Source organism: Muntiacus reevesi, chromosome 1 (assembly GCF_963930625.1).
Source record: "Muntiacus reevesi chromosome 1, mMunRee1.1, whole genome shotgun sequence".
NCBI classification, from domain to species: Eukaryota; Metazoa; Chordata; class Mammalia; order Artiodactyla; family Cervidae; genus Muntiacus; species Muntiacus reevesi.
The window spans coordinates 199,062,647-199,077,191 of NC_089249.1; the positions used below are offsets into that span (position 1 = coordinate 199,062,647).

Sequence of the window (14,545 nt, forward strand, 5' to 3'; positions counted from 1 at the left end):
GGACCAGGGATGCTGGCGCCACCCTAGGGCATAGAATGGACCCCCAGAGAACGACCGGCCTGCAATCAGCAGTGCTGGGGAGATAATGCCGTAGCAAGTGAGCAGACTGGATCCAGGGACAGCCAGGGTGTGCACCCAGGGGCCCTGCAGTATGGCGCCCCAACTGTGTGCCGGGCTCCCTGCCTCACAGGCATTCCAGCCCTGCGTCCTGGCCTGCCCAGCAGGCTCAGGGCTGCCCCACCATGTGTGCAGGAGCGGGTCTGCCTGCCCCCAGGACAAAGCCTTCCTTTGCAGCAGGGTCAGCTGCACTCTCCTTCCACCCCTCAGCTCTAGAGATTTTTCGCAGTTTCTTGATTTTGATGTTTATTCAGTTACCTCTTTGAATAGCCATTTTATTCATGAGGGTCAACAATTAAAAATATGGACACCGTTACCACGAAACCATCTCCCTGCCTCCCTGTCTCTGCCACCACTACCGGTTCCTAGGGTCCCATCCCCACCAAGGTGATACACCAACCCTGACACGGGGGCTCCCACGGGCCCCACCCCAGCCCTCATCCCCTGCCTGCCCTCAGGCCCCCCTTCCCTTCCCAGGACACAGTCTCCGTCCACCGGCCCAGCTTCTATGCCGAGCGCTTCTTCAAGTTCATGAGCAACACAGTTTTCCGGAAGAACTCCTGTGAGTGCCCGGGCCCTCTGGGTGGGGGTGCAGAGGGAAAAGGGTGGGAGGTCAAGAGCAGGGTAAACCCAGGGTCCTGGTCCTCCGTTCACCAGCCCTAGGACATAGTCAGGGACTTGGTCCAGGGAACAGGGCAGCTGGGGTGGCCCCTCTGGGACGTGGCATAGAGCTGGGGACCCAGGCAGTTCCTCAGCCTCCAGGACTGGATGGCTGTGTAAGGCAAACTGAGCACCTACTGTGTGGGGGGCAGCGGCCACCGGAGGCGCGGAAGAGGCTGGTGACAGGCCTTGGTGGGGCCAGGGTGGTATGGAAGGTGTGTCAGGATTTTCCTGCCTCCTTTGACCCATTGTTGCAGATGGGGTCTCGGGGGCCCCAAAGCCATGCAGCCTGGATAGTAACCAGGCCCTTGGCTTCCATGTCTGAGAGTCAGGTAGGCTGCGACTCGGGGGCTCAGGCCCCAAAGTGCTAAGTAAACATTGGCAGCTGCTGATCCTACTGCTGTTTCCAGGGGGCTAGAGTGGGAGTTCTGGGTCCCTGGGATCCCATCTCTGCCAGTGGGCAGGACAGGGCACCTGGGCTCCTGCACCCCCACCCTGCCCCTGCCGGCAAGCCAGCTGGAATGTAGGGCAGGCTTCCCCTACCGAGAGCAAGAGCAAAGGGTGTTGGCGAACAGGCTGAGGTGGGGCAGTGGGGCCGCCAGGCTTTGGTACAGAGGAGGCTCTGGGGGCTGTGGGGCCCTGTCTGGGTGCTGCTGTGTGGCTCGGGCTCCCCAGCACCAGCCGCCCTCCCTCCACAGCCCTGAAGTCCTCACCGTCCAAGAAGGGCCGTGGTGCCTTGCTGGCCGTCAAGCCCCTGGGGCCCACGGCCGCCTTCTCGGCCAGCCAGATCCCCAGCGAGCGGGAGGACGCACAGTACGACCTGCGGGGGGCCCGCAGCTACCCCACACTGGAGGACGAAGGTGAGCAGGTGGCTGGGAGACAAGGGGGCTGAGAAGGGAGGGGCCCCTGTGCTGGGCCAACCTGGATGGGAGGGGCTGGGTCACAGTCACCCCCCTCAGCCCAAGATCTGCAGCTGAGAAGTGGGCAGCAGCTGGGACTGGGCCCCTGGAAGAGCCACAGTGAGAGCTGAGCACAGAATTCACCCCCCACCCCCGACCCTCAGGTGACAGGCTCCCCTTACATCAAAGATGCACAGAGACCTGGGGGGATGAAGTGCTTAATGGGGTCAGCCTGGTGTTCAGGAAGGTCCCTCCCATCTCCTGGGTCAGAGGCTCCAGGCAGGGAGGGGCAGGCGTGGTGTGGGGGAGCATCAAGGAAGGGAGACACTGCCTGTGCAAAGGCCTGGGGGCAGGATGGGGCCTAGCCTATGGGTGTCCAGGGAATAGCGAGAAGTGTGTGTGGCTGAAGCAGAGCGAGGCAGAGAGGCCAGTGGAGCAGGACCCTGAGGGGAGTTTTTAATTGAGAGCAGGGGACAGGTACTGGGAGGCCTTAGACCAGGGGGAAATTGGAGCGTATTTCCCCTCCTGAAGCTGGCCGGGACAACAGTGTGAGGTGGTGGGTGAGAGAGAGGGCATGGATAGTTGGGGGTGAGCCAGGTTGCAGGTAGAGCTCAGAGGCCTCCCGGGAGCAGCCCTGGGTGCCTGGCTGGCACAAGTACCCACCTGCTCCTCCCCATAGGCCGGCCGGACCTCTTGCCCTGCACGCCGCCATCTTTTGAGGAGGCCACCACCGCCTCCATCGCCACGACCCTGTCCTCCACGTCCCTCTCCATCCCAGAGCGGTCCCCTTCGGAGTCATCAGAGCAGCCGCGGTACAGGTGAGTAGACCTGACCATGTCCCTGGGCCGCTGGATGGGCGGGGTCGTGGGGTGGGCAGGACGTTGATTGGGAGGGGCCTCACCTCACTTTTCCATGCGTTCGCGGTCTCTCTGCAGGCGGCGCACACAGTCCTCGGGACAGGATGGCCGGTGAGATGAGACCCTAGCCCTCTCCCTTCTCTCCTGTCTCTTCTCCCCTCTCCCCCACTACCACCTGCCCCCATCCCTCCTCTGCCTTCCCCACCAGAGCCCTTCCTCTCTGACCACGCCATTCTGAGCACAGATTCAAGTCAGGCTCTAGAAGCACAGAGAATCTCAGGTCACTCGGAATCTGTCTTCCACCTCGGTACCCAGAGGACTCATCTCCCGCACTTGCCTGTTGGTTATTCTTTCTCTCTTTCTTATTAATATTTTTATTGTAAGAAATACAAATAGAAAAGCCTGCACCCTGCCCCATGCCCGCTCCCCTCTCTGGGAGTAACCCGCGGACGGATTTTTTTTGTCTCTTGCCAGAGACATTTGTGAATATACAAAGAGACACACATTCGGGCCTGTCTCTCCCTCTCATTTCAACCAGTATGCGCTCTGGGCGCCGCCCTGCCCTTTGCTGTGTCACCTGCTGGCGGCAGGTCACCTCTGTGAACAGGTGGAGTAGATGCTGGTCCCCTTTCTCTAACAGGCTGTGACTTGCCCTCCCGGGCACGTGGGTTGTTCCCAGTTGTCTGATCTTGTAACAGGCCTGGACTAAAGAGGGGTTGTTTTCTGTAATTAGTTTTCAGGGGGCAGTAATTTCTGCCAGTTGGAAAAAAAGTCATGTGTGTCACTCTGTCCAGCTACCTGCTCTGACATCAGCCACCCGTCTGCTCTCTGGTATTGCTATCCAGGGAGGTGTGCCATCTGCACACCTGGTTGCTGGCATGTTCTGACCCACCTACATCAGGGATCTAGGCCTGGAACCCCAGGACCACCCCAGCCCCCTAGTGCAGGCCCCAGGCAGGTGCCTAACTGCCCCCAGTGGGTGGGCAGGATCCAGACCCCCATTCACTCATTATGTCCCAGCTGGTGCCAGAGTCACAGGCTAGCCCCAGGTGGATGGTCAGTCACTGCCCTCTTGCAGCCCCAGGTGAGCAGAACAGCCAGGGACCAGATATGAGCTGGGCCAGCCCAGGGCTCTAGTCCAATGGCGCCCAGAGATAGCACCTCCTGGAGCTCCAAGCTTCTTACTGCGACTGGAAACTGACACCGGCCTGGAGCTCAGCAGGCCCTTCCAGGGCGGAGGGGGTGAGGAGGGAAACTGAGGCGCGGCTTCCCTTTGCCTCCAGGCCCCAGGAGGAGACGCACGCGGAGGAGGACCTGCAGCAGATCACAGTGCAGGTGGAGCCCGCGTGCAGCGTGGAGATCGTGGTCCCCAAGGAGGAAGATGCAGGGTGAGTGGTCCCCACAGTAGATTGACTAGTTCTTGGTCTCGTTCTGCCCTCGCCCCATTGGCCGAGCATGGTCATGTAGCCAGCTGGCCGCAGGGCGAACTGGGAAAAGTAGTATGCAAGCTAGAGGTGGGAATGGGGCTTCCAGCTTGGGAAGGGGGCACGGAAGGCCAGGAATAGTGTGGGTCTTTCACTACAGGAAGGGTTTCCTCCTCCAGAACTCAGAACCGCCCTGTCATCTGAGGTCACTTTTCCTGCCACATTTCCTCTCTGCATCCTCTTGGCTTTGTCAGGGCTTGCACGACAGTAACCTATAAGGTTTTCAAAAACTAAGTTTGGTCCCCTGTTGTGTTCTGTTTTTATCTCATTCACTGTAACTCAGCAGTAATGTCTTCTTTCTAGCTGCTTCTGGTTTGTTTTCTACTTGTTTCTTTTTTTCCAGTGTAGGTTGAGTGCTTAAGTTCCTTCTTTTCTTTAACAATGAGGCCCTTAAGGTTATGTGTTTTTTCTGAGTGCTGCTATAGCCAGGTGCCATGGGTTTGACATGAAGCAGTTCTTTTATATTGGCTCAGGTACAGATGGGTAGTAATTTTCTTCTTTAATTTCCTCTTTGAATTAAGATAGGGGCTTTCAACAACCTGAGGGTGATTCTGCCTTCAGGGGACAGTGGGTGATGTCTGGGGACATCTCTGGTGGTCATGAGTCGGGGGTTTGCTGGCATCATGGTGGGGGCCAGGGAGGCTGCCCTACACCTCACTGTGCCCAGGACTGCCCCCCACAAAGAATGACCTGCCCACTGTCAACAGTGCTGAGGGCGAGACCCTGGACTGAGGCATTTCAGGGGTGTCTCTCAAGTGTTTAAGATTTTTTGTTTACCTTTTTGGTACTTATTTCTAACTGTATTAGGTTTTGAGCTCCTCATCCGAGAAGTGAATTTCTCACTAATCACGTGGCTGCCAGCCGTGGCCTCCAGCACATTCCCCACCTTCACTCTGTGCCTCAGTTTCCTCATCTGTAACACAGGACAGGGGCTTCCCTGGTGGTTCAGTGGTAAAGAACCCATCTGCCAATGTAGGAGACGTGAGTTCGTTACCTGGGTCTGGAAGATGCCCTGGAGAAGGAAATGGCACCCCACTCTGGTATTCTTGTCTGGGAAATCCCATGTACAGAGGAGCCTGTGGGCTACAGTACATGGGGTCCCAAGAGAGTCAGACACAGCTGAGCAAATCAGCAACACAGGACAGCAGGCCCTCGAACAGGCCTGGCACCTAGGACGTGTCCTGGAAAGAGGAGCGAAAGGCTCTGGCCCCTCAGGGGCAGGTATGTGTCCCACTTTACAGGTGAGGAAACGGAGGCCCTGAGAAAGAAGGTGGTCCTAATGGTTGCCCAGCGAGTGAGTGGTGAGGAGGGGGTTTGCCCACAGGCGTGCCCCTGAGTGAGTGGAGGGGGCCAGGCCACCTGCTCGGAGCCGGGCTCCTGGCTCCCTTGGCAGCAGTGGTGTTTGGGGGTGTTCTGTCTTGTGGGGGAACCAGAATGTGTCAGGCAGAACCCATCCCTGCCGTTGAACTTCCTGCGTCTGTGGTCTCCATGAGAGATGGAGGGAGTGGGGAGGGTCCGGGCTGTGGAGGGGGGAGATGCGTGCTTTCCAGAGCCCGCCCAGGACTCCCATGTCCTGCCCGTGTACCCAGGGAGGGGGCGTCCCCAGCCTGTGCCTCTGCCGCTGTCGAAGCGGAAACCGCCAGCCAGGCCTCCGAGCCCGCCAGCCAGGCCTCAGACGAGGAAGACACGCCCGCCACGGACATCTACTTTGTAAGTCCCCCAGGGCTTCCTCCCGTCGCCGGACCCTCGACCACCTGTGCTCACCTGTGCTTACGTGTGTGTAGACGTGCCCGTACAAACCCACGGATGCTCATATCCACCCTATTCACACACGGGCGCGCCACTCCCTCACACACTCCCATGAACGCGTTGCACGCTCACAGCACTCGTACACACCTGCAGGTGCCTCCCTCAGGCGCAGGCACGAGTGTGTGCTCACCTTCTCACACTAGCTCACTCTCAGGTGATGCGGCAGCGCCCTGCCCCCGCCATCCTCCCCAGCCTTGTGCCCACGTCTGGCCCTGCGCCCAGCAGGGCTTGGGGAGGCGTCTGGAGTCCCGGCGTGCTCAGCCCCCTGGCCCGAGGGGAGGCCCAGGCTGACCGTGGGGCTGGCATGACACACACCTTCTCTCTCACCGGGTAGTGGGTACAGCAGGCAGGCTCCGTGCTTAGGGAGGCCGGGGCAGGTGGGCTCCACGCTGCTGGCCTCAAGGGACGAGGATGCACAGCTGCTCCTGGACAAGGTGGGGTCTGTCAGAGCAGGAGGGGGCCCTCCCCTGAGTACCTGGGACCTCCCTCCAGAGCTGGCCATCTCCTCCCCCTCACACCTCCCACAGGCAGGCAGGAACTTGGATGAAGGGGGTCCTGGGGGGCCTGGGAGCCCGCAAAGCCCAGTCCAGTGACTGCCCCACCCCTAACAGCGGGTCCTGAGCTGTCTCCCCAGGATGCCCCGCTCCGGGATCAGATGGTCCTGATTACAGCAGAGAGGGCCAAACACCAGCCCCGCCTGCTGTCCTCTTCCCAGACTTTCATTCTCACCTGTGACCCCCAACCCTGCCCTTGCCCAGCGCTGGGCCTCGGGGCTGTTTGGGTGAGCCTGGCCCTCCTGCTGACATCGCTGCTTCTTAACAGCCCCCTGCTCTCAGTCCCCAAGCCAACGCTGCCTGGCCTGCAGGGCACCAAGCGAGCGCACCCTGTGTTCCCCCCGACCCCCACCCCAGCGGGGCTGATCTGTCCCGTCCTCTGGATCTGTGTGTGAGGCGGCCCCAGGGGCCCTGTCCTGTCAGGAGTCGGGGGCGTGAAACCCGGATCTGCAGCCAGGCCCGGCACGCAGCAGAGAAGAAAGCCAGTGGGACACCAACCCCCTCTTCCCGCTTGGCACAGCTTACCTGCCCCGCCCGATGCCCTCCCCGCCTGCCCGCCCGCCAGACTCCCGTGGCCTTGTCCTATCACTTCATCCTGTCCTCTGTTTGCTTCCTCCCCCGCCCGCCCGGCCCGCCCAGTTCACCGATGGGAGGTACTGGATTTACTCTCCCCGGCATCGCCGACTGCGGGCCGTGACGCTGAGCTCCTCAGGGACTGTAAGTGACCACGGCAGGCCTCCAGGGAGCCAGGCCCCACCCCGCGCCCTGGGCAGCAGGGAGCCACAAGTCCTGGTCCCTCTTCCTCCAAGAAGGGACGTGGGGAAAACATCATTGCGGCTGAGGTCGGCCACGCTGGCCCGCATGGGGCGCTGGGCTGTGGGCGTCCTGTGGGGACGTTTACTCCCCACTGAATTGGGCGTCATGGCACCTGCGGGCACACCGCTGCGGCTCCCAGGGACAGCCTGGCCATGGCAGGGTCGGCATCTGACCCCCAGCCCGCAGCCGCCCCTGCCCCTCGTCCCAGCACTCCTGGGTCAGGGGTGTGTCACGTGGACAGCTCCCACTTGTTCAGATCTTGCTGCTGACAGCACTCCCGGAGCGTCTGTCCCTTGAAGGGGGTGACCTCCTCCCAGGTCAGCGGAAGGACCACAAAGCCAAGCTCTTAATTACAGGAGAGAGGAGTTGGTGTCTCTGTACCCATTTCACAGATGAAGAAACAGACCCTGGCTCCCCAGGTAGCCCACGAGCATGTAGTGTAGACAAAATCTAGGTCCCAAACTTCAGGCGTATGTCTAATAAACACTTGTCCACCCGGCGTATCTGGGATGCTGTGGGGATGTTGTGTGGCAGTGGCATTGTTAGTGCTCGTTATTGTCATCGTAAGCAGTAAACAGGGGGCCCAGAGAGGCCAGCTGACCTCCCAGAGGCACGCAGCGCTCAGTGGGCAGAACAGGGCAAAGATCTAATGCGAGCCTTTGTGTTCTCAAGCTGAGGCTCCTCAGAGGCCACACTCCAGCCCCATCAGTCGTTCCTCTGAGTGTCGCTAGGTGTCATGCGCTGCCGAGCAAGCCTAAAAGGGGAGATCCCCTCCACGCTTGGTCCAGCCAGGGACACTGCACCCCAGAGATGGTCCCAGAGCTGGGGACACATGGTGCCCAAGGGCCATGGGGAGGGGAGCCAGTGGCAAAGGCCATCTGGAAGGGGTCAGGCGGGCTCTGAGATGCACCTGGGGTGTGGGGAGGTGGAAGAGGAAGGGCTATCTTCACTGAGGCACCACAGAATCAGATACTGAGGGCCGATGGGTGGAGAGGGAGGCAAGGGAGTGGCAAGAGGAAGGCTGGACCCCAAGGCCTGCTGTGCGGGGCAGGCATGTCCTGGACTCAGCTTGTGTGGGTCACCCAGGGCCAGCTTATCACAGGGTTCCTGGGGACCCCTGTGTCCCCCACATTCTGAGCCCAGCAGGGCTACCACCCAGCGTCAGCACCTGCTGTGGCCACAGACAGGCCTGTACCTGCGCCTTGGGCTCCGACGTGGCCAGACATGGGTTCTGTGGTTCTGCGGCCCCCTGAAGGCATGAGCAGGGCCTGCACTGGGTCTCACCCTGCTACCATGCCTCTGGGTGCCTTTGTGGGAACCCGCCCACGTAGGGACACAGCCTTCTTGGGCCTTCTGGGTCCACGTGGGTACCATCATGGCCTGTGAGCTGTGGGGAAAGTTGGGTGGAGCAGGTGTAGAGGCAGGGGCTGTGTAGGTACCTGGAACAGGTAGACCCCAAGAGGCAGGAGGGCAGAGGCTGGTTGCTGATGATCCTCCCAGCCAGGCCAAGGAGGGTTGGGTCTGGGGGGCCATGGTGGGTTTAGGGGCCATAAGACAGCCAGGGGGATGTGGCTAGGACAGGTGTGTGCTCTGGCTGGGGTGGAAGTAACAGGCTGTGGGGTGTTGAAGGCTGGCGTGCAGTGGGGGGAAAAAGGAAAGACAAGAAGGTGGCTGGGGAGCCCCAAGGGAGCTGCCAGGCCCGAGGGCTCTGGTGGTGAGGGCAGACCTCAGAAGGGCAAGGGGGGCTGGGGAAGCATACATTCTCCCGCTAGTTGAGCCCATCCTGGGACCCCTGCCCAGACACGGCTGGAGAAAGGTCAGCTTGCCCCTGCCAGACCCAGGGGCCCCTTGGTGGCCAATCCCCACTCTGCCTGTGCCCCTCCCCGGGAAGGCGTCCCTGTGCCCCAGGCATGGGGCAGAGAGGCCACTGCTGCTTGCTCTCTGGGGGCACCTGCCTCGGTCCCGGAGCAGGTCTGTGTGTTCCGGGGCAGGAAGTGGGCTCCACCCTGCCCCCTTACCACCCAGGACCCCCTGCAGCGGGTCCCCAGGGTGCTGCTCCAGTTGGCAGTCCCCAGTGGTAGGCAGGCCTGAAGCTGGGGTGCTGCCGGGCTAGGGCAGAGATTAGGGGGCCGGGGGTGGGTGGACAACAGAGCAAACCGAGCCCCACCCGCCTCCCCCTCCTGCTGTGCCGGCTCTGCCTTGACCCACGCGCCGCTTCCCGCTGCCAACCCCGCCCCCTGCCACGCTCTGGCCACTCAGCCCCGGAGGCCCGGCCCCCGCCCCACCAGGCCCAAGGGCCATCCAGGTTGGGGCAGGTCCTGTCAGGGAGAGGGCACGGGGGCTGAGCCGCCCACTCGTCCCACGTTGGGGGTCCCCCTCTTTTATTTCTGTTTCTTCCTTCCTTCCTCCCTGTTGCCTCTCGCGCCTCCTCGCACCCTGCTCTTCTGCGCCCCTCCTGCACGTGCCGCCCGCCCGCCCACCCGCCCTGCAGCCCACCGATGAGAGGAGCTGGGTGTACTCCCCGCTTCACTATAGCACTCAGGCCCAGCCTGCCTCCGACGGCGAGAGCGACACAGTAAGTGAGCCCATGGCTGGCCAGCCAGGCCCACTCGGGGCTCAGACCACGGCCTTGGCCCAGGAGGGCCTGAGGGCCTGACCCCCAGACACCTCTGGGACCGACGGGGAAACTGAGGTCTCCAGCGGGAGGGGCAGCCGGGCTCTGCCGCACCATGGCCTCACGGCTCCTGGGGTCCCTGGCTTGTGACATCAGCCACGGGAGGCCGGGCGGGTGGGGATTGGCCCCAGCCCACCACAAGCTCACCTGCCCCCTTGCCTCTGCAGTAATTCCTATGCAGACACTGACCCGGAGCCGAGTGCCCGCTGCTGCCCCGGCCGCTTCCTGGAGGCACTGCCCGCCTCGCTCAGCCCAGAGCTCGGGAGATGCCCGCCTGGCAGCCAGCCCTCACCCTCGTCCTCCCCTGACGACACCGACACTCCTGGCTGCTGAGCGACCCCCATCCAGACGGCCTGCCCTGCCCTGGCTCCCCGACAACTACCTACGCCTGATACTGTGAACCCTCCTGCATTTCCGATCATGTATTTATTTTGGGTCCTTATTCTTTGCACAGACATGGTAGCACACACGTGTGTGTTTTTTAAGAAAAAGGAAAAGGCAAAAAAAAACCCACAATGGAAAAGAAGAAACTATTTCACTGCACTTTTGGTTCATTGCTGTGCTTGCATGTTTTGCTGAGGGAACTGCACCCCAGCGGAATCCACTCTAGGTCTGGACTGGGATGGACAGGCCCCTAGGACAGAAGGACCACCATGTTCCCCAGGGTGCCTCTGGAGGCTGCACACTGCGACTGCCAAGCACTGTTGGCTCAGGTTTTTGGGCCGAGAGAGCTGGACACCATCCTTGAGGGCAGCACAGTGGTGGCTGGGGATGGCTTTCACCAGTGGCCCTGCCATCTCTCAGCATCTGTCTCCCACCACCTGCTTTCCCTGTGACCGTGAGCAGGAATCCCCAGGCGTGATGAGAACTTCCATGTGGACACATAGCTGCCCTGACTCAGTGGAGCTTAGGGCTGTGGGCTTCACTCTCCTCTGGAAGACGGCTGAGCCAGGAAGAGGCAGCCAGGCACTGAGGCCCTGGGACTTCCCAAGGTCTGTGTCCTGAAAGGGAGCCCCCCGAGGCAGGCCACCAGGGCTAGAAGACCAGACCCCCTCCTGTAAAAGGACTGAGGTGGGCATCCTCTCTCTTTTAAATGATGGAGACATCTGTACCGAGTGAAGGACAGGAGAAGAAATTATTGGTGAAAAAACAATGTTTTTTTTATATGGTCCCACTTCTGGGCGCAGAGCCCCACAGGGTGACTGCCAGGGGCCCCGCTGCGTCCATAGGCGACTGCTGGAGCTGACAGCTTTGCAGGGTCTCTCCTGCCTGCCTCCGGAGAGGGACGCATCAGGGATTGTTCACCTGGCCCACCCGGCCCTGCGTGGGAGGAGCTGGGAGCCAGAGTGTAGTGGAAGTTGCACTTTGCAGAACTCCCACCTTTGCCTCCCTGGTGGAGCCTGAGATGTCTGGAGAACCCGCCAAGCCAGGATCTAATTTTCAAGTTCATTGCAAGCTATGTACACTGCTGTCCTTTCCTACGAGGGCCCCTCGTCGCATCCCCTGGCACAGCCTGCTTTGTGCACCTGGATGGAGCCTGTTGGCTGGCTGCACCCCTCCTTGGGCTGTGCCCCGGGGGCTCTCTCCTCACAGGGCCACCAAGGATGCCACAGCATGAGGCTTGGGGAAGAGGACCCATCAGAAAAATCCTGCAGGTGTTCTGCTCCCCTCCTACCCACGAGGGTGTGTCCAGACCCTGGAGCATCCTCACCTGGACTTCCACCAAGGCACCGTCCACAGTGCCCCATGCGCACAAGTCCCCAATCGGTGCCCTGTCCCACCCAGAGGAGGTGGGCTGAATGGGCAGAGGTCTGAAGATGACTTAATAGCCACTGTTATGTCACCCTGATGCCGACATCAGAGCCCCTGCCCAGGCCCCCAAGGCCGGCTGCAGAGATGCGGTGCATCCCGTGGGGACGACCAGAGCCGTAGGCCTCATATCCAGGGCATCCTCGGCCACCTGGAGCCGGGGAGCAGGGCCCCGGGGCTTTCCTGAGTGAATCACAGACAGATGCTCACTTGGAGAAATTTGCAAACCTCCTGGACATCATGATGTTTTCATTCCCGTGCTAAGTCATGAATACCCCTTCAGAGTCCCCTTTGTGTTGGTTGTATTTTTTTGTCCCTTTTTCAGAGACCTGTCACATGGATGCAAGGTGGTCCTCGGACTAGGCTGCCAGAAAGCGTATGCTTATGGTCAGGGTGAGAGGGTGGGAAGGCAAGACCTTATTTATAACATGCAGCGAACTCACGGCCTTCCCCAGACCCCCAACAGTAAGGGCCCTGGACCCACCCAGCTGTCATCCCACCCCCAGGATAGAAATCTGCCAACTCCTGGGTGGTGATGCCCCAGCTCGTCCATCCCAGCTCGTCCTTGACAGCTGCTGTCACTGAGAATGTGGGCACTGTCTGCCGTGCCGTACTGTACACGGGAAAGGTGTATCCTGAGACTGACAAGGTGGGACCTCCCGCGTGTCCCCTCCCAGCCGCCATCCTCAGCCTCCTCTCGTCCCCTTCCTCCACCACCTGGCTCAGTGCAATACTCCCATCCCCATGGGGTCCCCTGCCATGGTACTGTCGCCGCAGCCCCTCGGTCCCCACCCCAGAACAGGCACCCTCAGTCACCTCTGGTGATTCGGTTGCATCGCCCGTCCCCACCCCAACCCCATTTTTATGGCCCAACTGATTTCCAAACACAACAAAACTGCAAACCTTGTGTGTCTTAATCTCACTGGGGGTCCCGTGTGCTCAGCCCCCGTGGTCTGGTGTGTGACAATCCGGGGCTCAGCCTCCTCGGGCGCAGGACGCCAGCCCGCTCAAACCCAGAGCCGTGGGCGCCTCTGTGACTGCAGCCACTGCTGGCCCCATAACACTCGTATGCAGCCCCAGATCCTCCCCGCCCCATCCCCGCCACCCCACCCCACCCCTTTTTACGTTGAAGAGATCTCTAATAAATCGGGTAATAAGCATCAGCCACCTCTCTCTGTCTCTCTGGTGGTCTGGGTGGGAGTTTAAAGACTTGAGTTTGAAGGAGAACACAAAGAAACATTAGTAAGAATCACAATAAATAAGATCAACAATGGACCCAAATGCTTTAGTAGCATTGGCTTCCACTTTGGCTTGGAAAAAAATTTTTTAAACTGACTGCAGGGGACTCCCCTGACAAGCCAGTGGTTAAGACTGCACTTCACTGCAGGGGACGCAGATTTGATTCCCGGTCAGAAAACTAAGATCCCACATGCTGCCTGGCTGAAAAGATTTTTTAAAGTAAATAAAAGCTGACCTCAGGAGCACACACTCCCCAGAGAATGTTCTGCCAGTCCGTCAAACTGAGTAATGCATGGACCCCTTTTAAGGGGAAAATATTTCTCCCTGACTCCCAGTTTGAGAAACACTGCATTGAAAACAAGATCCTGTCTGTAAGCAAGCCCTTGGCAACCCAGTTTTGATCCCAGACACAGATGGCATAGCTTGTTGGCTAGGCAATCGCAACTATGTTCCCTTATGGTCAGAGGAGATATGCTCAAGGATGCATCCGGGTGGGGAAAATCACGTTTTGGGCCAGCCTGTCATCAGGACAACCCACATCCCAAGACAGGCAGTTAACAAGGGTTGCCTCCATGCCATCACCCACCAACCCACGCTGCAGCACCAAGCAGAATATGCAAGGCTAGCATCTAGGATGGTGTCTGGAAGTTGTGTTCTACACATTTAAAGAGGGCTTAAAGAATTAAGCACCATCCCCTGGGGTGGGGTTTGAGGAACTCAGAGCAGGACTTTGGCCTCCTTCAGCTCTTCGGGATGACACTCTCGCCCCTTTGTGGTCTTGCCCCTCTCTAATGGCCCTGCAGGGACTCCACCTAAAGATAAAGACCCCTTACATCCCTCCCTGCTCAAAGCCCTCCCATGGTTCGCCAGCACCTACAGGACAAAGGCGGATGGGCCACCAAGTTCAAATCACAGCGCTACACTGGCTCATTGGGGGCGGAGTTTTGGAGTGACTTTCCCTCTCTTAGCCTCAATTTCCCCATCTATAAAATGAGTTAATGAGGAACTTATAAGACGTTATGCAAATGATTTTTTAAAGCTTGATCCAGGAAACACAAGTATTGGCAGTGGTGTAGCATGATGATGACTCTCACAGAGGGTCAGCCCATCATCTAAGACTTTTCGGCTTCCATTCCAGCTCCCACCCCTCGTCTCCTGGAGCAGTCTGGATTTAAACCTACTGTCTGGAGGCTTCCCCGCCTCAGGACCAGCGAGAGTTCGCCCCCAAGACTCGCCTCCTAGGCCACGCCCCAGAGACCCCGCCTTCTTTGACCACGCCTCCTAGTCCCCTCCCATGCCGACTGCTCTTCCTCTCTGGGCCGGCCTCTTGGTCCCGCCCCTGGCCCCGCTCCTTACAGGTCCTCGTTCGCATTTGCTCCGCCCACTGCTTCTCAGACTCGCTAAAGCGCTAGGACCCGCCTGGGCCTGCCCCTAGTATTGCCTGAAGAACGAACCCCAAATTCTGGCGGCGACAGTCCGGCAGGAGTCCATCACTTAGGCCACACTGAGGACAGAGGAGAGGTTAAGGAGGATCGAAGTCCCCGCAGCATGGGGCGACAGGATGGGTTCCAATATCCCTGCTCAGGCGTGGGTGGGGCAACCAGACACGCGCCACAAGCGAGGAAGG

At 59.9% G+C, this 14,545-nt stretch overlaps 1 protein-coding gene across 10 annotated transcripts in view; it reads left to right on the forward strand.

The window, feature by feature from the left end:
• The window catches only part of PIP5K1C (phosphatidylinositol-4-phosphate 5-kinase type 1 gamma), a 47,768-nt gene extending 34,933 nt beyond the window's left edge, over positions 1–12,835 (forward strand). For 6 of the 10 annotated variants that reach the window (XM_065918044.1, XM_065918045.1, XM_065918046.1 and 3 more), the window contains 7 exons: positions 595–679; positions 1,476–1,637; positions 2,356–2,494; positions 2,612–2,644; positions 3,817–3,921; positions 5,607–5,727; positions 7,020–9,676. In XM_065918044.1, the coding sequence (XP_065774116.1) occupies positions 595–679; positions 1,476–1,637; positions 2,356–2,494; positions 2,612–2,644; positions 3,817–3,921; positions 5,607–5,727; positions 7,020–7,493 (1,119 nt within the window). In that variant the 3' untranslated portion in view covers positions 7,494–9,676. The other 4 variants (XM_065918050.1, XM_065918051.1, XM_065918052.1 and 1 more) reach the window with 4 other exon arrangements.
• Positions 12,836–14,545: the final 1,710 nt, after the last annotated feature.